The following is a 26,818-nucleotide window of genomic DNA, read 5'->3' on the forward strand; positions in this document are numbered from 1 at the left end:
TTATTTGTCCTTCTTGCAACAGACTTCTTTAAAGGAGAGGGAATGTTTAAAACTAAGTAAACTTTTTCAGAAAGGTCTATATAAATACACCAGTAAACCCTCATAGTAATGCTGCTCTGATTTCTTCAAAAGAAACACTATATTTCTGTCCTTCTATTGTGTACATATGGACTTCTGTATCAGACTTCCTGCTTTCAGTTTAAACCTCCAGGGCTAGGGCTTGAGCATGCTCAGTTTGCTCCTCTCTCCCTCTCCCCCTCCCTTGTCCCTCCTCCCCTCCCTGCTGTATTCTGAGCCCAGAACTATGATTGAACAGGGAGAGACTCAGGCAGAAAGTGATGTCACAGCAAGCTAATATGGCAGCTGCTATCCTAAACAAACAGAGTTCTAGCGCTGTTTACTCAGGTATGGTAAAGCATTCTACAGAATAAATATAGCATTCTAGCTTGCACGATTGTGGTTAATCTATTGGCAATAAATAATTGGCAGCAGCTTTCCTTCTCCTTTAAGTTTCACTTGAGATGCACTTAGGTTTTGGGGGTTATGTAATAAAAGGCACTAAGTTTGCCAGGCGCAGATACCCATAGCAACCAATCAGTAGGTAGAATTTACTTGTCCCCTGTTTAAAAGCAAGCATCTTATTGGTTGCTATGGGTTACTGCTTCTGGGCAAACGTAGTGCCTTTTATTTGTATTTTTGGCATGATATGTAACAGTATCATTAGACCAAACCAATCCGTTGTGTGGGAAGTTTCGTCGAAAGTCTTTGTCCTTTCACTGGAGCCACACATGCAAGTGACTCTAGTGCTGACACTCTCTATCTGCCCACTTATCAGTAGAAATGTCAGTTGCTGAAAGACAGACAAGTGCAAACTGTCACTTGCAGATTTCCTTGCTTTTGGCATGCCGTTAGTAGGTCATTATGATATGTGCTAACTGACAAGGTGTAATGGTGTCCCAAGTACAGCTTCAGTATAGTCTGATTATGTTTAATTCTAAATAAACATAGCAGCGCACTTTTTACTGTACAATCTGTGATCACAGCTGAGTTCAGCAACAATTATGAGAGGTTCTCTGTGAATTTATATATTATAAACACACGGCATTGTTCTCATCATAGTCTGTATTATCTTTGCAGCTAGAAACATTCACTGAAAAATCAACGATATTAATTCATATTTAAATCTTTCACAGGTTTATACCGCTGGTTGCACTTATAGGGGCAAATTCACTATGCGCCGAAGCGCCTAACGCAAGCGTCAATTCGCTAGCGTTGGCCATTTTCGTTACTTCGCAAATTCACTAATGGACGCTGGCGTAACTTCGCTAGCATAACTTCGCACCCTTACACCTGGCGAATTTGCGCAACTGACGTAACTACGCAAATTCACTAACGCGCGCATTGTTCTGAACGCTACCTTTTACGCTAGACTTCCTACGCCACCTCAGACCAGGCGAAGCGCAATAGAGTAGATTGGGATTTCTTCAAAAAAAGTTAAAAAAATTTTTAAGTCCCAAAAAACGCTGGCGTTTTTTCTATATTAGGGTTGATAGGCTGAAAAAGATCGAAAAATTTTTTGGGGCTCCCCTCCTTCCCCCCTACATTTCCTAACTCATGGCAACTTAACTATACAGTGGGCACATGTGTAGGGCAAAAAAAAAATTTTATTTGATGTTTTGAAGGTTTCCCAGGCATTTGTAGTGATTGTACGTATTCCTCCATTGAAATTTGAATTTGGCGCCGTATGCAAATTAACCATCGCTAGCGTAACTTCGCTTCACGTAGCGAATCAACGCTAGTGCAACTTCGCAACCTTACGCTACCCCTGAGCGCAACTTCGGATTTTAGTGAATTTGCGGATCGCTGGCGAAACTACGCCTGGCGAAGTGCGGCGAAGTGCAGCGAAGTTACACCTGGCGCAACTATGAATCTTAGTGAATTTGCCCCATAGTCTCTTGTTAAAAAAACATTTAAAGGGATGGTTCACCTTTAAGTTAATTTTTAGTATGTTATAGAATGGCTAATTCTATACTTTTTTTTTTATAGATTGTTACTTATTTCCCTGCTTCTTCTGACTCTTTCCAGCTTTCAAATGGGGGTCACTGACCCCATCTAAAAACAAATGCTCTGTAAGGCTACAAATGTATTGTTATTACTACTTTTTATTACTTATATTTGTATTCAGGCCTCTCCAGTCTCTATGGGCTGAACTCCACAACGCGTTAATTTCCAATTCATTGCCAGGCGATGACACGCATGCGACGTGTCAGATGTGAAGAAGATAATAGAATTGAACGTGAAATCGCCGATACAAACTACATGTATCTGATGAAGACGCAGCATGCAGCATTCACATGCGACAGTCGCATACATGTAGTTTGTACCTGCAATTTCATGTTCAGTTCCATCATCTTCTGCACATCTGACACGACGCATTCGTGTCATCGTCTGACGACAAATCGGCCATCAATGCGCTGTGGAGTTCAGCCCTTATTCAAATCGATGCATGGTTGCTAGGGTAATTTGGACCCTAGCAACCAGATTACTGAAACGGCAAACTGGAGAGCTGCTGAATGAGTCAAAAACGACAACAAATAAAAAAAAGAAAACCATTTGCAAATTGTCTCAGAATATCACTCTCAACATCATAAAAGTAAATTTAAAGGTCAACAACTCCTTTAACAGCTACAGAGTTGCTTGTTTAAAATATTCCAACATTTTGAACAGAGCATTATAACAAAAGGACCATTTATTTTCAGATCTATCAAAAAAATACCAAAACATTTTGCTCCTATTTGTAGAGCATCATAGAAGGGACACTGGTTAAAGGTGCACATTCTTCTGATTTTTCTATATTTTTTTCTTGATTTTTCTATATTCTAAATTCTAATGTCTTTTGGAACTTTTATGACCACATCATTTTCTCTAACCTCCCCCTATTTATAAAGAACTTGACATCATGTTCAATAAAAATATCAATTTGTTCTCCAGCTGAGACCTGGCAGATGTTATTATTTCCTATGGAAAGGTGAGGGACAAAGTTATTGAAATGCTCTTATAATAATGGGATCTCGCTAAAACTGCGCTACGTTGATGATATTTCCAGTCCAACATTGGCAGCTATTTCTCTTCCTCCAACTTTGATGGAAACTTCTTGAAAGTTTAGTAACAGGCAGATCCTACTTTGACAGAAACCACCAAAGCGCATTTGAACTAGGAAACTTGCTTTATAAATTGGGAGCAATTTCTCCAGTATTCACCAATTAAAACCATGGTTCTGTATCCATCGGGCGAATTCTAATGATTTATTAGAATAAGGGTTTTTGGAAAAACAAAAAAATGTGGGGTTTGATTCATTCTCAAATATATGTCATGTAGAACTTCCATTTTCTTCCAAAATGTTATTTCAGTGATATGGAACATTGCACTTTGCAGATGCTTCCCAAGTAATAGAACTATTTGCATCATTATAACTTATTCTTGGTTATAAAGCAGCAAGATGGTGAGATTCAAAAGTGTCTGACCAAATTGTTGAAGGGAACCCCTACGAAATAGTTGCCACAGTGCTCTGGCTTTCTTGAAACCATGTGATTGAAACAAGAAATGTGGCTCTTAAAGGGGTTGTTTACCTTTAAATTAACTTTTAGTATGATATAGAGCAGAGATCCCCAACCTTTTTTACCCATGAGCTTCAAATGTAAAAAGAGTTTGGGAGCAACACAAGCATGAAAAAGTCCCTTGAGGTGCCATATAAGGGCTGTGATTGGCTATTTGGTAGCCCCTATGTGGTATAGCAGCCTATAGGAAACTCTGCTTGGCACTATACTTAGTTTTTATGCAATTAAAACTCGCTTCCAAGCCTGGAATTCATAAAGAAGCACCTGCTTTGAGGACACCAAGTGCAACATCCAAGGGGTTGGAGAGCAACATGTTGCTCATGAGCTACTGGTTGGGGAGCACTGATATAGAGAGTGATATTCTGAGTCCAAGTGGTTTTCATTTTTTATTATTTGTGGTTTTTGAGTTATTTTCTTTTTATTCTGCAAGTCTCCAGTTTGGAATTTCAGCAATCTGGTTGCTAGGGTTCAAATTACCCCAGCAACCATGCATTGATTTAAATTAGAGACTGGAATATGAATAGGAGAGGGTCTGAACAGAAAGATGAGTAATAGAGAGTAGCAATAACAATACATGTGTAGATTTACAGAGCATTTGGTTTTTAGATGGGGTCAGTGACACCCCATTTGAATGCTGGAAAGAATCAGAAGAAATAATTAAAAACTATAAAAAAGAAAAAATGAAGGCCAATTGGAAAGTTGTTTAGAACTGACCATTCAAGAACATACTAAAAGTTAACTTAAAGGTGAACTACCCCTTTAAAGTTAATCCAAGTAGATGGGTAAAGAAACCAATCAGCGCAGGTGTACTGCTGCAAGGTGCTTTTATTGAATACACGACATGTTTCGAGCTTAAAAGCTCTTTATCAAGACTTGATAAAGAGCTTTTAAGCTCGAAACATGTCGTGTATTCAATAAAAGCACCTTGCAGCAGTACACCTGCGCTGATTGGTTTCTTTACCCATCTACTTGGATTGACTGAATACGTTGCTTTGGATGGAAACAAGGGTTTGGAGACCAGAAATATACAACAAGGGTAAATATACCAGTTTATGTGATTTTTACCCCTTTAAAGTTGTATGTGAAAGCTTCATGTGCGGTGGAATCACTGGTGCAGTCAATTGCAAGAGATCCTAGCTTGAATCTATTTCCTACTGACAGTTGCCTTATATGGTTGCGAGTAAACGGGGGCAATTTTGACAGTTTCTGCTTCCTAATCGCCAGAAACAACCAAACAATCAAAATGAACCATAGCCCTAAGAAGACATGCACTGTAGCTACCCTGCTATTTGTTATATATTACAGGTACAGGACCTTTTATCTAGAACGCTTGGGACCTGGGGCTTTCCGGATAACCAATCTTTCCGTAATTTGAATCTTCATACCTTAAAGATATACTGACACCAGAATTAAACTCTTTTTTACATCTATTATAATATTGCCTTTGAAAGCTACTTATAACTTTGCCATAAAGTATTTGCACAAAGCTTTTACATTACCTGTCTGATGCCCCATGTTCCTGTATGAGGGGGCTGCCATATTTGTGCAGGAGGAGTCCGTTAGCTTTAGAAACTGTCAGGCTGAGATGGGACAGTCAGGTCGCCAAAAAAGTCAGGTTTAGAAACTTCAACTAACAATAACTTATAAAAACAAACCTCTCATCAAAAAACGATCAACATGACCTATAGGTATCTTTTAATGTACATTCATATTCTGAAAAGTAGTTTTTTAGTGTTAGTATCACTTTAGGTCTATTAGAAAATTGTTTAAACATTAAATAAACCCAATAGGCTGCTTTTGCTTCCAATAAGAATTAATTATATCTTAGTTTGGATCAAGTACAAGCTACTGTTTTGGCTTATTTGGATAAAATGGAGTCTATGGGAGACAGCCTTTCTGTAATTCAGAGCATTCTGGATGAAGTGTTTATGGATAACGGATCCCATACCTGTACCAACGTTATTGGTACTAGCAGTACAGCAATAGCAATATGGGGCAGATTTATCTAAATTCAAATGTGAGTTTTCACTAAGATTGGAGTTTCTTTGCGGCAGAAATCAAGAATTTGAATTTGAGTTTCTGAAACTTGAATTTTCAAGAATAAAAAACTTGAAGGCTCAAAATAAAAAATGGCAAAATGTTTTTCAAAATTCAAACTATTTTGCAATTGAGTTTTTCAAGATCTATTTAAATGTCAAGCTTTTTCATAAATAAATACAAAAAAAACCTTGAAAAGTTTGACTTTCGATTAATCTGCCTCTGTGAGTCTAATGAAACATATTAGATAGAATGCCCTCTAGGAAGATGAGTTTTAATTTTACTCAACTGAATATCTTTGTCTTCTAGGCAAATTCATCTATGACGGACAGAAGGTCACCTGGTAAGTCTTTGCCTCTGTTAAAATGAATGATTGTTCATGGTATCTGCAATAAGGCATCAGTTATATTTATCCTAGCTAGTGATGGGCCAATTTGTCCTGTATTGCTTCACCGAAAAATTCGCAAATTACCCTCAAAATTTGCGAAGCGGAAAAATTCGCAAAACGCAAATTTTGAAGCCTGCGTCAAATTTGACGCTGGCATTAAAGTCACTGGGCGTCCGAATAATGTTGATGCGCAACGGTTTTGACGAGAGCGACCTTTCTGCTGTGCATCCAAAATTTTTAGCATTGTAGCAGTTTAGCGAATTTATTTGCCGTCAGCGAAACGCGTAAATTCGCCGCAAATTTGCACCTGCCGAATTTATGAGCCCATCACTAATCCTAGCTGTACATATTTTATATTATTGGATAGTATCAGAGCTGGACTGACACAGTAGGATATACAAGGCAGATATCCCGGCCACATCAACCCATGGCAACTACTTTCTCTCGCTGTTCTATTTGGCACCTCCTGTCCCCTTAGCCTCACCCTTGTTGCAGGGCTGTAGTTAGAGGAGGCAAAATAGGTAAGTGCCAAGGGTCATAGTGCCCCCCCCAACCCTGTGCCTCTTCTGCCTACCCCTATCTGGATAGTATTGCTTTTAAAGGAAATCTTTTGCAAACACAAAAAATTTATCTAAGTTTATCTCATGGAGAAAATAAATATTCTAAATATAAGTTACTCTTCACGACACCTGTCACTCTTCAGTCTCTCTTCATGAACAAGTCAGGGTCAGATAAGTAGGGTCAGGTAGGTCTAATACATCTTGTAGAGAGGGTTCTTTTCCTAGCAGATGTATTAGAGCTAGCTCAAATAACTGACTCAAGCACAAACAAAATAACTGGCTCTGGCACAAATCCTGCATGTAGAGAAACAGGATTTCCATCAGAGATGGTTATTTTGAAAGGTTGAGCTCTACTACATCTTTTAGGCAAAGAAGGAGGTATTAAACCTGACTACATGAATAGAAAATGAAGAGTGGCAGGTTGCTATGAGGGGGATAGGGAAGTGCAACACAATTATTTCAGAAACGGAACAGAATTTTTAATGGATTATATTTAGAAAGTTTCTTATTTCAGTATGATTACAGTATATTAAATTTTCATTTTTGCGGTAGTTCCATTTTAAGGGTGAATTGTCATAATGGTAAACAGAAATAAGGGAATCTCATTCAACATATATGTACACCAAAATATGGAGCACACAGTGGGGCATCATGGCTGGCCTGGAAATGCCTCTGTCCATGTTATTATTATTTTATTCTCCCATGATGCTGTGTCAGCATCCAGATCCAGTAGATAAAGCATTTCAGTGGTGATTATTGATTTTTAACTGCTCACCAGGGTCCACCAGCAGAATCTAATTGTACCACCAAATATCATTTAAATTGACAAAACCGTTGTGAGTTTTGGGGTTGGACTATTTGTGCCAGAATTCTATTTCACTATACCTCTGCCTCACCTAGGTGCAATTTACTGGAGCTGGAAAGCATCAGCGAGTGAGTTCATTATGTCCTGGGATTTGCTTTGTACTTCAATCCAAGTGAATTTGGATAAACATCTGATACATGGGAAATTCTCTATCACCTTCCATGTGTGACTGAGAAAAGCAGATGTTTTGCAATGCAAACACTTCCTAGTAAAATGCCTTTCATTTCTCAGAAACTGACACAGAGCGGGATTCTCAGGATCAAGTCTGTGGCCACTTCTGATTGCAGAGTTGCCACTTTTGCTACATTCCAAGTGTGTTTGTGTTTTGCTTTTATAACTCCCAAGTGCTACATATCGTGTAGGGTTCTTGCCCACTTTCTCTTTCCCACAGTCAGCGGCAGCTTAATCTTCATATCCAGTTAGTGTCATATGCCCGAATGCAAGGAATGGATAAGCTGCTTTCATCAGGTCTGCTCTTTGGCCGCCTGTTAGAGACACTTGTATTATCCGTATAATTGTGGATATAGCAGAGAGCTTATGAAAGAAGACAGACAGAACAGGGGAATTCAGTAGGTGCTATTTACAGCTTTATACAACACAATAAAAAAAAATGTAATCTTGCGTTAGTCTCTGTGCCTTATATTTTGCTAGCCCTAAACTCATTTTGCATACTGCTCCAGTACTGTTAGGGGCAGATTTACAAAATTCGAGTGAAGAAGTCGAATGTAAAAAACTTCGAATTTCGAAGTATTTTTTGGGTACTTCGACCATCGAATTGGTTAAATTCGATCGAATTCGAACGATTCGAAGTAAAAATCGTTCGACTATTCGACCATTCGATAATCGAAGTACTGTCTCTTTAAAAAATACTTCGACCACCTACTTCGGTAGATAAAACCTACCGAAGTCAATGTTAGCCTATGGGGAAGGTCCCCATAGGCTTGCCTGTGATTTTTTGATCGAAGGATTTTCCTTCGATCGTTGGATTAAAATCCTTCGAATCGTTCGATTCGAAGGATTTAATCGTTCAATCGAACGAAAAATCCTTCGATCGATCGATCGCAGGATTTGCGCAAAATCGTGAACGATTTTAGTTCCCAGTTGAATATCGAGGGTTAATTAACCCTCGATATTCGACTCTTGATGAATCGGCCCCTTAATGTAACAAAAAAAAAAATGTTGCTATTTATTTCATGTTTTTATTTTTCTACCTTCTTGTCTGTAAAAGCAGCACTATTAAGCACTGGCCTCCTAACCCCACTGGTTGTACTATAGGTGCCCTGTCCCATTTGATATGATTGTTGGTCCCTTCTAGTGATGGGCGAATTTATTCGCCAGGCGCGAATTCGCAGCGAATTTGCGCGATTCGCCGCTAGCGAATAAATTTGCGAAACGCCCGCAAAAATTTGCGGAAAAAATTTGCCGGCGTCAAAAAAAAATTTCACCGCAAAATTTGCAAATTTTTCGGCGAAGCGAAACGGCGCAAATTCGCCCATCACTAGTCCCTTCCAAGATTCTTATTGCCACTGCTACTATAGCCACCGTCTCTCCCTACTATAACTGCTATCCCACAGCCACACTCCCTTCCCAGAGACTATTATCCCACTGTTACTATAGACACATCTCTCCCTACTATACCTGCTATCCCACAGTCACACTCCCTTCCCAGAGACTATTATCCACTGTTACTATAGACACCATCTCTCCCTACTATACCTGCTATCCCACAGTCACACTCCCTTCCCAGAGACTATTATCCCACTGTTACTATAGGCACCATCTCTCCCTACTATAGCTGCTATCCCACAGTCACACTCCCTTCCCAGAGACTATTATCCACTGTTACTATAGGCACCATCTCTCCCTACTATACCTGCTTTCCCACAGTCACAGTCCCTTCCCAGAGACTATTATCCACTGTTACTATAGGCACCATCTCTCCCTACTATACCTGCTTTCCCACAGTCACATTCCCTTCACAGAGACTTTTATCCCACTGTTACTATAAACACCATGGGGCACCATGAAGCGCCTAACGCTAGCGTGAATTCGCTAGCGTTGGGCATTTTCGTTGCTTGGAAAATTCACTAACGGACGCTGGAGTAACTTCGCTAGTGTTATTTCGCACCCTTATGCCTTGCGAATCTGCGCAAAGGACGTAACTATGCAAATTCACTAACGCGCGCATTGTTCTGAACGCTACCTTTTACGCTAGACTTCCTTCGCCACCTCAGACCAGGCGAAGCGCAATAGAGTAGATAGGGATATTCTAAGTGTTGCTGTGCCCCCCATGCCATTAAGCTTTGTCATATCTTAGCTACTTACAACTGGGTCCCATTATGTGGGAACCCTGTAATGACACCTCTGGTGCCAGGAAAATATTAAAAAACGTCCTTTTAATAACCACGATTTGCAGCACAGATTCTGTGTTTATATCCCTTTTTCCACATAAAAAACACTTTTCTGCTTTAATATATTACCTAAAAAAAAACTGGGTCAGAGAGATGCCAATGTGTCTGCAATATCCCTAGGAAATATGTCTATATCAAAGTGTCTATAAAAGAGCAGTGCAAAAGTAGAACATATTTCTCCCTGTATTTCTCATAGCATAATGCATCTCTTGATAATTTCTCAGTGCAATATATTAGGATGTACATGTGTTTATGGAAATAGGAGCAGAAATATCTGGCTGCTTTTGGAATATTATATCAAGCCATAGAAACAAATTACATTTGCCCTTAAAGTCATCTTGATTTATGCCTCTAAATGACAGGAGTGGGCTAGGCCAGTGCTAGAAATAGAGGTTATGCATTTTATAGGAAGGCATATTTTTCATTAAGAGAAAGTTTGTAGGGCCAGAAGTCATAAATCTATATTCAGCCGTGTTTTTAGGCAAATGGCTCGCTTTTACAGTACATTGTGTCTATAATTGTCTCTTTGAAAATTACTGATTGTTTTTTTGGTTTTAACTTGCATGAGCCTGGAATACCTTGATGATTCAATGAGGGCAGTGAGTCCCACTATAGTGCTGCACTTACTAATAAATGCTTCACTGCCTCTCGCTATTTTAAAGTGCAGTAGAAAACCTGACCCTCCACTGAAGTGACCTACATTTCCTAAGATTGTTTAATCTACAGAGACTCTGTTGGATACACAAGTCTAACCTGATAAAAAATATAAACTCACAAAGAAGCTGCACTGGGATTTTTTTTAAAGGAACATTGGTCCCATAAATTCTCCTATTTTCAAATCTTCCAATAAGTGCCAGGCAGAAGATGTTACTAATTATGCCCACTTTCAATAAAATGACATTTTGAGGGTTATTTACTAAAATCAGAAATGATCTAATTTTTTAAATAAAAAAACCACGACCAAACTCTAATACCCAATACAAAAAACTTGATTCAATTGGTTAGGGTTAAAAACTCAATAAAACCCAAATGTTTGGATTTTTGACTGAAAAGCCAGAAAAAGGTCAGATTTTTGGACTAATTCCATGCAAACCACAGAAACTTCAAAATAGATTAGGGACCTCTACCATTGATTTATAGACAACCTCGGCAGGTCTGAGATGGCGGATTTTCAAATTCAGGCTTTTTGCTGCATCGCCCTTTACCAAATCCTGAAAAATTTCTCAAGTTTAAAAAGAACCCAAAAAAAATTGAGTATTTTCCCGAAAAGCCCAACCGTTTTTTAGTAAATAACCCCCTTAATGTTGTTTAATATGTTGACACTATATTAATCATAAATTCACAATACTAATATTACTAAGGGCTCTAAATCATGAAGTGTTATATATACAGTGATGTCAACAGGATGAGGAATGAATAATGTATTATAGGAAATAATATAACTCTATTGTACAATAAATAGTGAATAATACTCCCTCTTGTTAAATATAAGGATAATATAAGTTACCAAGTTCCAAAGCAAACAAAATCAAGTCATATGCAAAAGGGCCTTACCTTATTTAACATGGTTTCAAGCACAATAAAAGCTTTATTTTTCATGTCATATCAGTTTTGGATATATCAGTATATCTGTATATGTATTAATTAATTCTTGTACCCTGATGTAACTAATCTGGCAGATAAAGTGCACATTTGGTATCCGGTTGCACAGAGTCTGTCAGTACAATGGTTGTAAGGGCAATGTATGACTGTGGTTATAGAAGAATATGAAGTGGTGTGTGCGTGTCTGAAAATGTCCCATCAGCACATATTTTAGGGAAAGGATGATGGGATATGCCTCCATTCAAATAACTTATACTCCTTGTGAAAGGCTCATGTGCTTTTTCTGCTTGTCAGGCTGGAAAGGTTTGACACATAAGACAAAATATAGAGGCGGACTTCCCTTATGATGTTTTTTCAATTTACTTTTTCGGTGCCATATAGTTTGAATTATCGAATACATTTCATAGGTTGAATTCTTGTGCCAAGATAAAACTTGTTTCAAGAAGAGAAATCCTAATCAGCGGCAGAAGAGGTTGTTTTAGGGACAAAGTATTTGTCATAAGTAACAGCAGTGAAAGAAGGGACTTCCTATGAGTGGACGAAGGTTTTTTGGCCCTGCCCACCCTAACCCACCCTAACTCAACCTGAAACCAACTGGGCCCTTACCTGTGTGAGATTGGCCTCATCTCTGACATCACTGGAGGAAGCGGAGCAAGTGCGAGTATATAAGCACAGTGATTAGTTTGCAACATCTAATGGGGCTGGAACAAGGTGGGGAGATTGTGGAGAGGCTGGCCTGGTTGCAAATATAACGCACAACCTGCTTCTGGGGGTACATTGGTCTGCCCAACAACACTCAACCCAAGGGTAAACTACAGATTGGAATTTCCAATACAGCTTCAGCTGGCAGAGGGTCTCTGCATAAGGAATAAACTAGGGATACACCGCATCCAGCAAGATTCAGCAAAGCTTTGTTCTTTTTCAGCAGGATCCGGCCGAATCCAAGTGCCTGGCTGTAACGAATCCAAAAAAATCATGTGACTTTTTATCACACAAAAAAGGAAGTCAAAAACTTTTAGTCACGTGCTGTACATGGGGTTCTCTTTCCCTCTTGTTTCCCTAATTTACACATACAAATTTGGGTCTGGATCCGGTTCAGTATTCAGCCAAATCTTTCACAAAAGATTTGAGATTCGGCCGAATCCTAAAAATAGTGGATTCAGTGCATCCTTAGAATGAACCAATGGCCCTGCTATGTTCATGGGATATCGGGAACTAGTGGAGAATGTTTTTAAATACGTATTTTAATATTTTACACATCTTTAGTTCCTCCATATGTATTATGGGCATTACCAATTCACACACAACAGATCGCCACAATTCACTCCGAGTCAAGGGTCTGTCAATTGTATTGCTAGTTCTATATAAGGAAGCTCTGTTTCTGGGAAGAGACATCAGATTAAGCAGAGAGAAGACAGGCAGAATGTCCTGAGACCTTCAGACTCCAGACAATATGGAGTGCTGGGAGACTAACACTGAAGTAGTGCCTTTTCACATTAAACTCTGAGTGACAAGGTTACACTAGCTGTCAGCGGGACTTGAGTCAGAAGGAGTGGCAGCACAAGGGCAGCTCTGAATCCATTATGGAAGCCTATGTAGGGGACTGAAGATTTATTTACCCTTTATTCAGGTAGTTCCATAGAGCCATAGTCCTATAAAGCCATGCTCTCGGAGTAGGGATTCAAGTGTATACACTACTGAATACTGTAATTCCTCTAGGTACCACTTGAAGGGCCTGATAATTGGGATTGGACACGTCCAAATTGAATAAATCCAATGTTTTAATATTAACCCTTGTTGGGTCAAGTATTATCCTGCAATCTGTGTAGATGAGAAACTACTAACTGTACTGAATTTATATTGATGAATTTTGTGCTACAATTTATGTAAATAGTTACCATTTGTTTTAAGAACTACTGGTGCACAAATTATTTGCTTAAGCAGAGAGTTGTAGTTTTGTGATACCCTTCCTCCATCGATATGCAAGGGGCCCATATACCCAGGGATAAAGGGTTGCATGTGTATTGATTAGTGTGGTAAATGGATAGTTCCCTGGATAAAAGTAACTCCAGTTATCTCTCATCTTACTCCTATAAAGATCTCAGAAGCCCAGAGTGATGCAGGGGATGCAAACATACTGTACAAAGCTGCTAACAATGTGGGTGCATTGCTTACATGTACAATAGAAAACATTACTTTTGCAGGTACTATAAACCTTTATTGAGGAATTCAATCACATACACCAGATGGACATAACTTATTCTAATTGAAATTGATTGTTGGGTTCCAGTAAAGATATTCCCGGTCCAACAACTGCTGGATTCTTATCTGTATATAAAGGTACAGGTATAGGACCTGTTATCCAGAATGTTCAGGACCTGTTCTGGATTTGGGTTCTACTCCTAATTTGGATCTCCGTACTTTAAATCCTACCCAGTAGGATTACTTTGCCCTCAATCAGGATTAATTATATCGTAGTTACGATCAAGTACACGGTACTGATTTATTATTACAAAAAAAAGGATATAATTTTTCCAAAAAATTAAAATGATTTAATTAAAATTTAGTTTCCAGATAAGGAATCCCATATACAGTATGTATACAACAATCGCTTGTCAGAAGCTTTTTAACCTACCAACAATTAAGACCCTTGCTTCAGTCAAGCCTAGGGTCAGAACCCTTTAAACACACGGTCATATAATGGGGAGAAAAAAAATCACCATTCATCTCTTAAAGTTTTTACCTTTTCAGCATCTTTGGATCACGATAATTATTTTAGTTTAGCAAGAAATCAGAAGGCCCTTATTCTCAGTCATCTTGTAAGCAGGATGCAGATAAGATAGCATGTAGGTATATATATAGGAATATATATATATATATATATATATATATATATAGTCATTCACAAAGTACCTGCACTCCTTCCTTGTTGGCGAAAGTGGGTGCTTGGTCAATCAGAGTATACAATGTTCAAAGTGGACCAGCACACCAAATCTTCAGTCAAAAAAGGTTTATTTCAACGTCACTCAAGTGTCCAACGTTTCGGCCCACATTAGGGCCTTGATAAAGGCCCTAATGTGGGCCGAAACGTTGGACACTTGAGTGATGTTGAAATAAACCTTTTTTGACTGAAGATTTGGTGTGCTGGTCCACTTTGAACATTATATATATATATATATATATATATATATATATATATATATATATATATATATACACACACACACATAAGGCGTCACCAGCTTGCCAAGACCGAACAACTTTAGACCTGGAAAAGAACATTTATTGTGAGGACTAACTCATGTTTAAGTATACATGGCATATCATCATCATAAATTCACATTGTACCACCAAGTTGCAGTTTACAATAATTGTACAAGTTGACTTAATAGTAGAATAAAGCACTGAATGGACAGACTATATGGACCAGCTGTTCAATTCTGTTATATAGTGTACCAAAGAGAAGAAACAAGGACAGACAGAAAATGGAGGTGGAAATGGAAGAAGGTTGGAAGGTGTGATTTCAGTTTCTGACTCTTCTTGTATAATAGGTTTTACTGCTTTGTAACTGTCTCTCCTGCTACCTTGTACACAATGGACCTTTAATTTATCTTGAATCACTAAAGGGTACCAAGTTGTTATGCAGTCCCTCGGTGACTCTTTAACTTCCTACCCCAGACTGGTGATCCTGTTCTTCAAAAAATGCACCCACCCTGGATATTTCCCCTGTGAGCATCATGCCACCATATTGTTCCAGTGTCCCAAACATCTAATCAGGTCTAGACTGAGATTCAAAATAGACAATGGCATTTCAAGTACACAAAGGCCCAATCAGTCCCCCACCAGCCCATGGCATCTTACAGCGGCCCTTTTGGCATTTGCAAGAACTCACAGATTGCCAGTCCGGGCCTGGATCCATACAGGATTTTTGTACTTTTCTATACTTGGCACCACCCCAATGACCTACCTTTCATTCTCCTTTGAAATGTGAGTACAGAACATTTATTCTCTACACATTTATGTAGCTATTGTAAGATATCCATCAGTGTGTCCGATAACACACCTCTTGGCACGACAATACGACTTCTACCTCTTACAGTTATTATGCAGGAAATTTCCACTCGTGTGTAAACATACACTACAGCACTTCAAGTGTAAGCAAGCTAACTTGGTTATAAACCATATTTACTTTCTGTGGCAACCTGATGGGCTTGTTGAACATTACTGACGTCGATCAGTCCAGCAGTGGATAGCAGGGCATTGTTCTGTTCTCTGTTCATTCCTTGACAAATACCAGATGCTCATAGTTTTGTATACAGGACCCTGGAAAAATAGAATAGACGCCAGTAAGTTCTGTATGCGGATAAATGGTTTGCAAGAGTTCTCCAGATATAATCTCTTTTATGAAGAGACAGATATAAGCCATCATCTCTTTGTGTATTAATAAGAGCTGGTTGGATCATAAACGAAGTGTGACCTGCATAGCTCTGTAATTCTCTCTGACATGCAATAAATCATTCAGTTTCTCTTGAACACAATGAACAATGCATGCTGGAAAGCACTGTCTTCCAGGCAAAATTAATTTCTCACACCAAGCCTACTGCTGAAAGCAAATGTAATCCTCAAATGACTTATGCCTCCATGCACTACTCAGTTACAGTTATAAACTTATTGTGAGGAACCAGACTGTGCCTCTTGGGAATAGTGGACAACCTCATTCTACCGAAGACATCTAGAACCATTCCAGAGATTGACTCTGTTCTGTGTGCCAAAAAAACTATCTGTATCAAATGGATGAAGCCCTTGGTTACAACAGTCCCAGGATGGACAAGCCAGGGCTGCAACATCTAGGGCCAAGTACCCTCACCCCCTAGCAAACTCCTCCCCACATTCACACCAGCACATTCCCCCTCCCAGCACCCTCCTCTTACTTGCAGTGGTGATCTAGGTCAACACCTGCAAATCCCTGCATGGAGTGTGCCTAGGCTGGTGGGGAGAGGCCTTGGGCCAGGGCTCATCAGTTTTTTTCCCGGTGTCCCATCAGGAAAAACCCGGTGAAACCCGGCCCTTGTGAGGTCCACTGAAATGCAATTTGAAGCAGGCACTCAAAATCAACACAATCTTCCACCAGGCAGTAGTAATGAAGTGAAAAAGATTTATTATGTCCACAAGTAGCCTTATGCGTTTCGTGGTACAAACACTTAATCATAGGCTCTTGTGGGGTTCACTGACCCACACCCGAAATCCTTTGTACTGCCCCCTGAGGCCCTGACGTCCCGTCCGGCCCCAAACAATATAATAAAGTATGTGCCGTGGGGGGGGGTTTGGCCAGGGGCCCAGGAAAGTTGCAGTTGGAAAGGGGGGCCTGGGGATGTGTGGGAGCCCCAGAAGCGGCAGCCCCCTGGACCCACCAGTCTGCAAATGTCCCAGCATGCTTAGTTTGCCTGTAATGGCTTCCTTGCTTATTGCTATGGCACTGAAAGATCCTTACCCACCTGACTGGAGTGTGCAGTATTGTGATATGTGGCACTTAATTAATGAAAATAATCCGCCAATATGCAGACTTGAGGAGTATATCCTTTCTTTTACAGTTTTCCGTAGGTGCAGATGCCTTCCCATCAAACCTCCGTTCTAGCAACACATTAGCTTCTGTACCTTGTAAAATGTCAGCTTGTTGATCAAAGCCAGGGATCCCCAACCTTTTGAACCTGTGAGCAACATTCAGAAGTAAAAGCAGTTGGGGAGCAGCACTAGCATGAAAAGTATTCTTGGGGTGCCAAATAAGGGCTGTGACACATGGTTTTTATGCAACCAAAACTTGCCTTCAAGCCCAGAATTCAATAATTAGCTCCTGCTTTGAGGCCACTGGGAGCAACATCCAAGTGGTTGGGGACCACTGATCCGGGCCAATTGGGCCTCCTCTAAAAACAACACTGGTCTCTTCACATGGCAATTAAAGCCAATATTGGGCACTTAGGCCTGCAAGCTTTCTGAATGGATGACCTGTGGAATTTTCTGGGAGTCACCCAAAGGTATACATCAGGTAAGGGTGGAGTTGGGGCATGGCCATTGCATACTTGGATATGGTCATTGAAGTCACCAAAAGCACAATGCATGGTCTGATACTCTGATGTGCATTGGAGCAATTCCGTTGATTTATTGGATGTTTGTAACTTTCAAACCCCAAAACAATCTAATGAGTGAATCCTTCTGCTGATGTACAGCCCTGCCAAACCCTTGTCTTCTCACTGGAATGAATGAGGATGTTATCTCCAGTCAGGACACGTTCTGTTCATATCAGTGTGATTCCTTCCTTGACTTGAAATAATGGAATTACTTTGTGGGAAACACACGCATTTTACAAATTCTTTTTGAGAGACTAAATGGAAAGAACATTTAGCACTATCATATGGCTCCTGAAAGGGTCCTGTATGGTGTGCTGGTGAGGTTTTTGTTTTTGTGGCTTCTGCAATTGTGGGACCTTAAACTTCAGCCACCCACTAGCTTCTACTTTCAGTCAATCTGCTCTGCTATAAGTGGGTGCTCCAGCAAAGGGAATTCTGGAGAATGAACTCTGTCCTTCACTTACAGTAGATACACCATGACTGGGAGCAGTTGGAGAGAAAAATACTCCCTGTTTTAAGATTGTTATTTCTGTTCTCCAGTTTTCTATCTTACTAACTGGGTCCTGATAAAACGGACTATAGTGTGTGTGTGCAAAATTGGGATTTAGATTGATTGTAAGCTCCACTGGGGCAGGGACTGGTGTTAATGGCATTGAAATTACTACCCTAAAAGTCTTTATGGTCTTTTTATGAAAATGAAACCTCTTAGCAGGGGTGTCTTTGCAGACTGGGGTGTGTGCCTTCAACCCAGTCAGGGCCGGATTTGACTAAGCGGCGCCCCTAAGCCCGCTTGGTCCCAGTGCCGGCCGCTTCCACTCGCCTTCACCCCCCGTTGCCGCGGTGCTCTAAGACACAGAAGCACTGGGGAGCTTTGCATCCCCAGTGCACCCAAGGATCCGGCTGGGCAGCATGCCACCCTAGGCCCGGGCCTTTGTGGCCTCGCCACAAATCTGGGCCTGAACCCAGTGATGGATTTATATCTGGCACCAGGTCTGGACTAGGAGTCATAATAGAACCTGGAATTCCAAATACACAGAGGCCCAAACACCTAGCACTGGATTTCCAGTCCCCAAGAAGCCAGACCCCAGATGCAAAAGCACTTTTGTACTCCTTAGTACTCTAGTACTTGTGTGGATTGTAGTAAATGACCCCTATAGTGCTCTGCTTCAGTTGTAACCGAACTACGGTTCACTGTATAATTCCATCCACTCAGCTATTGGGAGAGTTGTAGTTCTATAACATCTTTAAATGGAATGCCCTAGCTCAATGATCCCCAACCTGTGGCTCACAAGCAACATGTTTCTCGCCAACCCCTTGGCTCTTGCTCCTAGTATCATCAAAGCAGGTGTTATTTTTGAATTCCTGGCTTGGAGGCAAATTTTGGTTGCATAAAAACCAGACGTACTACCAAACAGAGGCTCCTGTAGGCTGCCAGTCCACATATGGGCTACCAAATAGCCAATTACAGTCCTTATTTTGCACCGCCCAAGAAAATTTGTCATGCTTGTGTTGCTCCTCAACTCTTTTTACCTCTGACTGTTGCTCATGGGTAAAAAAATGTTGAGGACCCCCTGCCTAAGCTTATTCCTGAATAGGGTTGCCACCTTTTCTGGAAAACAATACCAGCCTTCCTATATATTTATCTATTAATAACTAGGGATGCACCGAATCCAGGATTCAGTTCGGGATTCGGCCTTTTTCAACAGGAGTTAGATTCAGGCAAATCCTTCTGCCCGGCTGAACCAAATCCAAATTTGCATATGCAAATTAGGGGCGGGGAGTGAAATTGCGTGCCTTTTTGTCACAAAACAAGGAAACAAAAAATGTTTGCCCCTTTCCACCGCTAATTTGAATATATAAATTCAGATTCAGTTCAGTATTCGGCTGAATCTTTCGCGAAGGATTCGGCCGAATCCAAAATAGTTGATTCGGTGCTTCCCTATTGATTACATTGGGATCAACCATAATTTTTACCGGCCAGGTGGCAATCCTATCCCTGAAATGGGCCAAGGGCAGGTAATTGAAGGGTTGAAAAGTATACCTTCCTTTTATTATTTTTATAATATCTTTATTGTAAGTGCAAACCTTTTGTCCTGCAAAAACTACAGTTCCCAGCATTAAATATGTCGATTAATTTCTTCCCTGAAATGAACAGGTTCCAGCTAATAATAGCCCAGTGACCTCTACTCCTCCTGGTGCCTGGAGAGATAGGCTAAGTCAATAGATGAAAGGCATGGGACTGGCAAGGTAAATGAAAGGCACAGGCAAGGGCTGACTCTATGACATGGAATCAGGGAGGGCATTTGAATTGCTGAACATCTGGTGCAGAATTTCATATGTAATTCCAGAGAGGGGAGATTGACTGCTGGGAGCAGGACAGACAGGAGACAGGGGAGGGCAGAGAGGCTGGATGTGTGAAAGTCACAGTAGCAGCAGCAGGAGATGATGGAGTGTGGACTTATTCACTGGAAATACCATGTGTCTGTGGTTGGGAGCAGCTCTATGGAAATGGGACGCGACTAATCGCTGCTGCAGGAACACTCCCGGGACATTTACTATCCTATTGCGCTCCTGTGCGTCATGCTGTGCCATTTACAATGACAAGCAAAAAGCGATCCGCCAAATTCCTGCTGCGGAGGTCCCTGAGCGAGCAGTTAAAGGACTCCACTAGCAAAGCGTGGGACCTGCTGTGGAAAAACATCCGCGAGAAGCGCCTGGCAGGTCAGTGAGTGCGTCTATACTAGTCTTCAGGTCGCAGCGACTCACCTTGAGCCGTGCGCGCACATCAGGCTGCCCCTGCGGGATTAGCAAGGTGACTGCGGCCGGGGACATGTGAGAGCGCATTACAATGTACAGACTGGAACTGCGGCACATTCTTATAATAGAATCTTAGTGATAGCAATGTGAGAGCAACACACACCTATAAAGCTACACGGCTTATTATTCTGCATTCACACGCTTTGTACCCCAGTGTATTGCTCATTCTGGCCCCAAAATCCCACTGGGGCTTATTTACAAAGATGAGCAGAGCTGTGCAAGCCTAATTCACGGTGGGGTCTTTGTATGCTGTGGGAAAGTTAAAGGAATACTGTCATGGGAAAACATGTTTTTTTAAAAAAAAAAAAAAAACACATCAGTTAATAGTGCTGCTTCAGCAGAATTCGGCACTGAAATCTCAAAAGAGCAAACAGATTTTTATATTTAATTTTCAAATCTGACATGGGGCTAGACATATTGTCAGTTTCCCAGGTGCCCCGAGTCATGTGGCTTGTGCGCCGATAAACTTCAGTCAGTCTTTACCTCTGTACTGCAAGTTGGAGTGATATCATCCAGTTTCATTCCACCCTCCAAAAATATACAGGCAGGTTAAAGGGGACCTGTCACCTGAAAAAAATATTCCAAATCCTATTTGATCACGTTTGTCAAGCAAAATAAACTTTAATTACACTGTATAAATAATTTGAATCTTGTTTCCTTCAATCTGGGAACTCATAATTATAGCAAGCAGACAGGAGCCATTTGGTGGACACTGTTATTAAGACAAGCCTTGCATCATCTCAAAATCTTGTTTGTGCACCAGAATGGGGGACCTGATGTCCATCCCCATGCCCTGGCTACACAATTAAATGGTTAAGAGAACTGGGGGAATGTGGGGAGAGCAGTGACATCTAGGAAGTGCTGAATGGAAAGTGAAACTAATTGCCTGTTCCGCCTCTATGCCTAAGGCATAGAGGAGGGGCAGACAATATTTGATTGACAGCTGAGATTTTTAAATGAGTTTACAACAGCAATAAATGCTTTAATAAAAGAAATGAATTTGGATTTCATGTTTAATTTGATAAGGACTTTTATTATACAGATATTTATATCTAGCTGACAGGTTCGCTTTAACTGGCTCCTGATAAAATTGGCACTAGTGTCTTGAGTGTGAAAAGGACCCTAGACTGTGAATGATGTAAAAGTGCAGAGGAATATGTTGGTGCTATACAAATAAAGCAGTAGTCATAGAGTTGGGCGCCAGCATCACCAGCGGCCAATTGATGTGAAATTCAAAGGTTTCCCAGTCTGCTTAGTGCATACAACCCCCATACATCTGATAGGGTTACATCTAGTGACAAGCCCTTGCCCTGACTTAATATCGTAAAGTAATGCTGTATATAAGTAGTCATAATCATATTTTTATTCTGTTACTTTTATTTTTTTGCTTCCAACTTTTTGGAGGTTTCTTGTGATTGGCTGTTTTGGGGATGATTCACAAGCAGCTGATCAATATTGTAATAATGGGGAGTAGTGACTTTATAGGTTGCAGGCCGGACCATCGACTATATCATATATTTCTATGTTTGTGTGTCCTGAAATAATACATAGCATAACACAGAAACCAGAACAGCATGTAACTTGGTCCTTGATGAATATTTGATGGTTCTCTTCAATGTTCTTTAATGTTAAGATGCGAATGTCAAGGTAGAGTCCTGCAGCGGGTCGGGTACCCGCGGGTTACCCGCAAAAACCTGCAGTACCATGCGGGTTTTTCGTTGAAGTTCAAGGTGCGGGTATACCCGCGGGTCGGCGGTTCTGCGGGTTTGCGGGTTGCGGGTCGGGCTGCGGGTCTTCTCAATATCAGTATTTGCTCCTTTTTTCTGGTCACGTCCACTTCCGATGATGTCATTTCCGGTACACAATGACAGCACTTCCGGTTTTACTCCCCTTTTTTCTGATCATATCTACGTCCGATGATGTCACTTCCGGTTTATAATGACAGCACTTCCTGATTCTTGATTGTCAGCGGGTCCGGGTTGCAGAGAAGGTACTTGCGGGTCGGGTCGGGTTGCGGGTCCAAGCGGGTAAGAATGCGGGTTGCGGGTGCGGGTTGCGGGTACGGGTCGGGTTCGGGTCCCAAAAAATTGACCCGCGCAGGACTCTATGTCAAGGTCTCTGCTTTGCTTTGATCTAGTAACTCATAGGAAGAAGTCAGCAGTTCCCACCCATTAGTACATATCTCATTACACCTTGCAGCCATGGCTAACTGATTTCTGTTTCATGAATAGAGATGTCGCGAACTGTTCGCCGGCGAACTTGTTCGCGCGAACATCGGGTGTTCGCGCTCGCCGGAAGTTCGCGAACGTCGCGCGACGTTCGCCATTTTGGGTTCGCCATTGTTGGCGCTTTTTTTTGCCCTCTCACCCCAGACCAGCAGGTACATGGCAGCCAATCAGGAAGCTCTCCCCTGGACCACTCCCCTTCCCTATAAAAACCGAAGCCCTGCAGCGTTTTTTCACTCTGCCTGTGTGTGCTGAAGAGATAGTGTAGGGAGAGAGCTGCTGCCTGTTAGTGATTTCAGGGACAGTTGAAAGTTTGCTGGCTAGTAATCGTTTTGATACTGCTCTGTTATTGGAGGGACAGAAGTCTGCAGGGGTTTGAGGGACATTTAAGCTTAGGTAGCTTTGCTGGCTAGTAATCTACCTTCTACTGCAGTGCTCTGTATGTAGCTGCAGTGGGCAGCTGTCCTGCTTCTGATCTCATCTGCTGACTGCTGCAATAACAGTAGTCCTTGTAAGGACTGCTTTTATTTATTTTTTTGTTGTTTTACTACTACTACTACTACTACTACTATAAGAGCCCAGTGCTATTAGTCTAGCAGTGTTGGGGAGTGGGACTGGTGTGCTAATCTGCTGCTCCTAGTAGTTCAGCAGCACCAACTTTAATTTTTTTTTTTAATATTCATTTTTTTTTTATTTTACTTTTTTTATTTTACTACCGCTGTAGTAGTGTATAAGTTGACCTTTTAGGCATTATTTGCCCTGTAGGCATTATTTGCACACTGTTTTCTTCAACCCGCCATCGAGCTGTGTGACCTTGTTCACATTCTGTCTAAATATCCATAATATTACCGTCTCCAGAAAAAACACCGGAGTCACTTTTTTCAAGCAGCCATAATATATTTTACGTAATCCGTATCCACCGCTGTAGTAGTGTATACGTTGGCCTTGTAGGCATTATTTGCACACTGTTTTCTTCAACCCGCCATCGAGCTGTGTGACCTTGTTCCCATTCTGTCTAAATATCCATAATATTACCGTCTCCAGAAAAAACACCGGAGTCACTTTTTTCAAGCAGCATTCATATATTTTACGTAATCCGTATCCACCGCTGTAGTAGTGTATACGTTGGCCTTGTAGGCATTATTTGCACACTGTTTTCTTCAACCCGCCATCGAGCTGTGTGACCTTGTTCCCATTCTGTCTAAATATCCATAATATTACCGTCTCCAGAAAAAACACCGGAGTCACTTTTTTCAAGCAGCATTCATATATTTTACGTAATCCGTATCCACCGCTGTAGTAGTGTATACGTTGGCCTTGTAGGCATTATTTGCACACTGTTTTCTTCAACCCGCCATCGAGCTGTGTGACCTTGTTCCCATTCTGTCTAAATATCCATAATATTACCGTCTCCAGAAAAAACACCGGAGTCACTTTTTTCAAGCAGCATTCATATATTTTACGTAATCCGTATCCACCGCTGTAGTAGTGTATACGTTGGCCTTGTAGGCATTATTTGCACAGTGTTTTCTTCAACCCGCCATCGAGCTGTGTGAGCTTGTTCACATTTTGTCTAAATATTGATAATATTATCGTCTCTAGAAAAACCACTTGAGTTACTTTTTTTCAAGCAGCATTCATATATTTTACGTAATCCGTATCCACCGCTGTAGTAGTGTATACGTTGACCTTGTAGGCATTATTTGCACACTGTTTTCTTCAACCCGCCATCGAGCTGTGTGAGCTTGTTCACATTTTGTCTAAATATTGATAATATTATCGTCTCTAGAAAAACCACTTGAGTTACTTTTTTTCAAGCAGCATTCATATATTTTACGTAATCCGTATCCACCGCTGTAGTAGTGTATACGTTGACCTTGTAGGCATTATTTGCACACTGTTTTCTTCAACCCGCCATCGAGCTGTGTGAGCTTGTTCACATTTTGTCTAAATATTGATAATATTATCGTCTCTAGAAAAACCACTTGAGTTACTTTTTTTCAAGCAGCATTCATATATTTTACGTAATCCGTATCCACCGCTGTAGTAGTGTATACGTTGACCTTGTAGGCATTATTTGCACAGTGTTTTCTTCAACCCGCCATCGAGCTGTGTGAGCTTGTTCACATTTTGTCTAAATATTGATAATATTATCGTCTCTAGAAAAACCACTTGAGTTACTTTTTTTCAAGCAGCATTCATATATTTTACGTAATCCGTATCCACCGCTGTAGTAGTGTATACGTTGACCTTGTAGGCATTATTTGCACACTGTTTTCTTCAACCCGCCATCGAGCTGTGTGAGCTTGTTCACATTTTGTCTAAATATTGATAATATTATCGTCTCTAGAAAAACCACTTGAGTTACTTTTTTCAAGCAGCATTCATATATTTTACGTAATCCGTATCCACCGCTGTAGTAGTGTATACGTTGACCTTGTAGGCATTATTTGCACAGTGTTTTCTTCAACCCGCCATCGAGCTGTGTGAGCTTGTTCACATTTTGTCTAAATATTGATAATATTATCGTCTCTAGAAAAACCACTTGAGTTACTTTTTTTCAAGCAGCATTCATATATTTTACGTAATCCGTATCCACCGCTGTAGTAGTGTATACGTTGACCTTGTAGGCATTATTTGCACACTGTTTTCTTCAACCCGCCATCGAGCTGTGTGAGCTTGTTCACATTTTGTCTAAATATTGATAATATTATCGTCTCTAGAAAAAACCACTTGAGTTACTTTTTTCAAGCAGCATTCATATATTTTACGTAATCCGTATCCACCGCTGTAGTAGTGTATACGTTGACCTTGTAGGCATTATTTGCACACTGTTTTCTTCAACCCGCCATCGAGCTGTGTGACCTTGTTCACATTTTGTCTAAATATTGATAATATTATCGTCTCTAGAAAAACCACTTGAGTTACTTTTTTTCAAGCAGCATTCATATATTTTACGTAATCCGTATCCACCGCTGTAGTAGTGTATACGTTGACTTTGTAGGCATTATTTGCACAGTGTTTTCTTCAACCCGCCATCTAGCTGTGTGTATTATCGTTTCCAGAAAAACCAACTGAGTTTTTGTTGTTGTTGTTGTTTTTTTAAAAATAATGCCAGGCAAAGGCAGGCCGCCACGCAGAGGCCGTGCTAGGGGCCGTGCTGCTATGCAATCCTGTGGCCCTAGCAAATTTCCCAGTTTTAAAAAGCCAATGACCCTGAACTCCCAAAATGCTGAAGAGGTAGTTGACTGGCTTACACAGCACACCCATCCTCTACCGTTTCTAACTTTACCACAACATCCTCCTCATCCTCCACTGCTATGGCCACCCCACGTAACACTTCCTCCACCACCGGTGCCCCTTCTTCACTGGGGTCAGAGGAGTTATTTTCCAATGAGTTTCTTGAACTGAGTAATGCGCAACCATTATTGCCAGAAGAAGATGAAGGAGATGAGGACCTTACACCAGATTTAATTCTGGCAGAGAACACGATAGAGATGGACATAATGAGTGATGAGGAGGAGGTCCCCGCTGCTGCTTCCTTCTGTGATGTGTCAGAAGAAATTGATGCATCTGAGGAGAATGATGATGAGGAGATTGATGTTTTGTGGGTGCCTAGTAGAAGAGAGCAAGAGGAGGGTAGTTCAGATGGAGAGACGGAGAGTCAGAGAGGCAGTAGGAGAATAAGACTTAGAAGAAGCAGGGAGGACAGCCCGCAGGGATCAGCAGGGCAACAACATGTATCGGCACCTGTGTTCAGCCGGCCAACGCACCCGCCATTGCCGCCAATACCGCCAACTCCGCCAACTTCTACTGTTACCGCCAGATCGCACACTTCCAAAAAGTCAGCAGTGTGGGATTTTTTTAATGTGTGTGCCTCTGACAAAAGCATTGTAATTTGCAATGAGTGCAGTCAGAAACTGAGCCTTGGTAAGCCCAACAGCCACATAGGTACAACTTCTATGCGAAGGCACATGAGCGGCAAGCACAAAGCACTTTGGGAGCAACACCTCAAAGGCAACAGGCAAACTAAAAGCCACACTCCTTCTGGTCCAGCATCTTACTGCTCTACCTCTGCTCTCCTTGACCCGTCTGAACCACCCTCCACTCCGCCTTCCACCTTGACCACCTGTTCCCATTCCCAGTCATCTGCCACCAGCCAAGTTTCTGT

The 26,818-nt window shown here is 41.1% G+C and overlaps 1 protein-coding gene across 2 annotated transcripts in view; it reads left to right on the plus strand.

Annotated features, from left to right (window-relative positions):
* stard13.L (StAR related lipid transfer domain containing 13 L homeolog) overlaps positions 1–26,818 on the plus strand; it is a 193,771-nt gene that overhangs the window by 62,495 nt on the left and 104,458 nt on the right. Inside the window, exon 4 of one of the 2 annotated variants that reach the window (XM_041582646.1) lies at positions 5,964–5,997. In XM_041582646.1, the coding sequence (XP_041438580.1) occupies positions 5,964–5,997 (34 nt within the window). Of the gene's footprint in view, positions 1–5,963; positions 5,998–20,006; positions 20,327–26,818 lie in introns of those variants that run through there. The other variant, XM_041582645.1, reaches the window with a different exon arrangement.

Source organism: Xenopus laevis, chromosome 2L, assembly GCF_017654675.1.
Source record: "Xenopus laevis strain J_2021 chromosome 2L, Xenopus_laevis_v10.1, whole genome shotgun sequence".
Lineage (NCBI taxonomy): Eukaryota > Metazoa > Chordata > Amphibia > Anura > Pipidae > Xenopus > Xenopus laevis.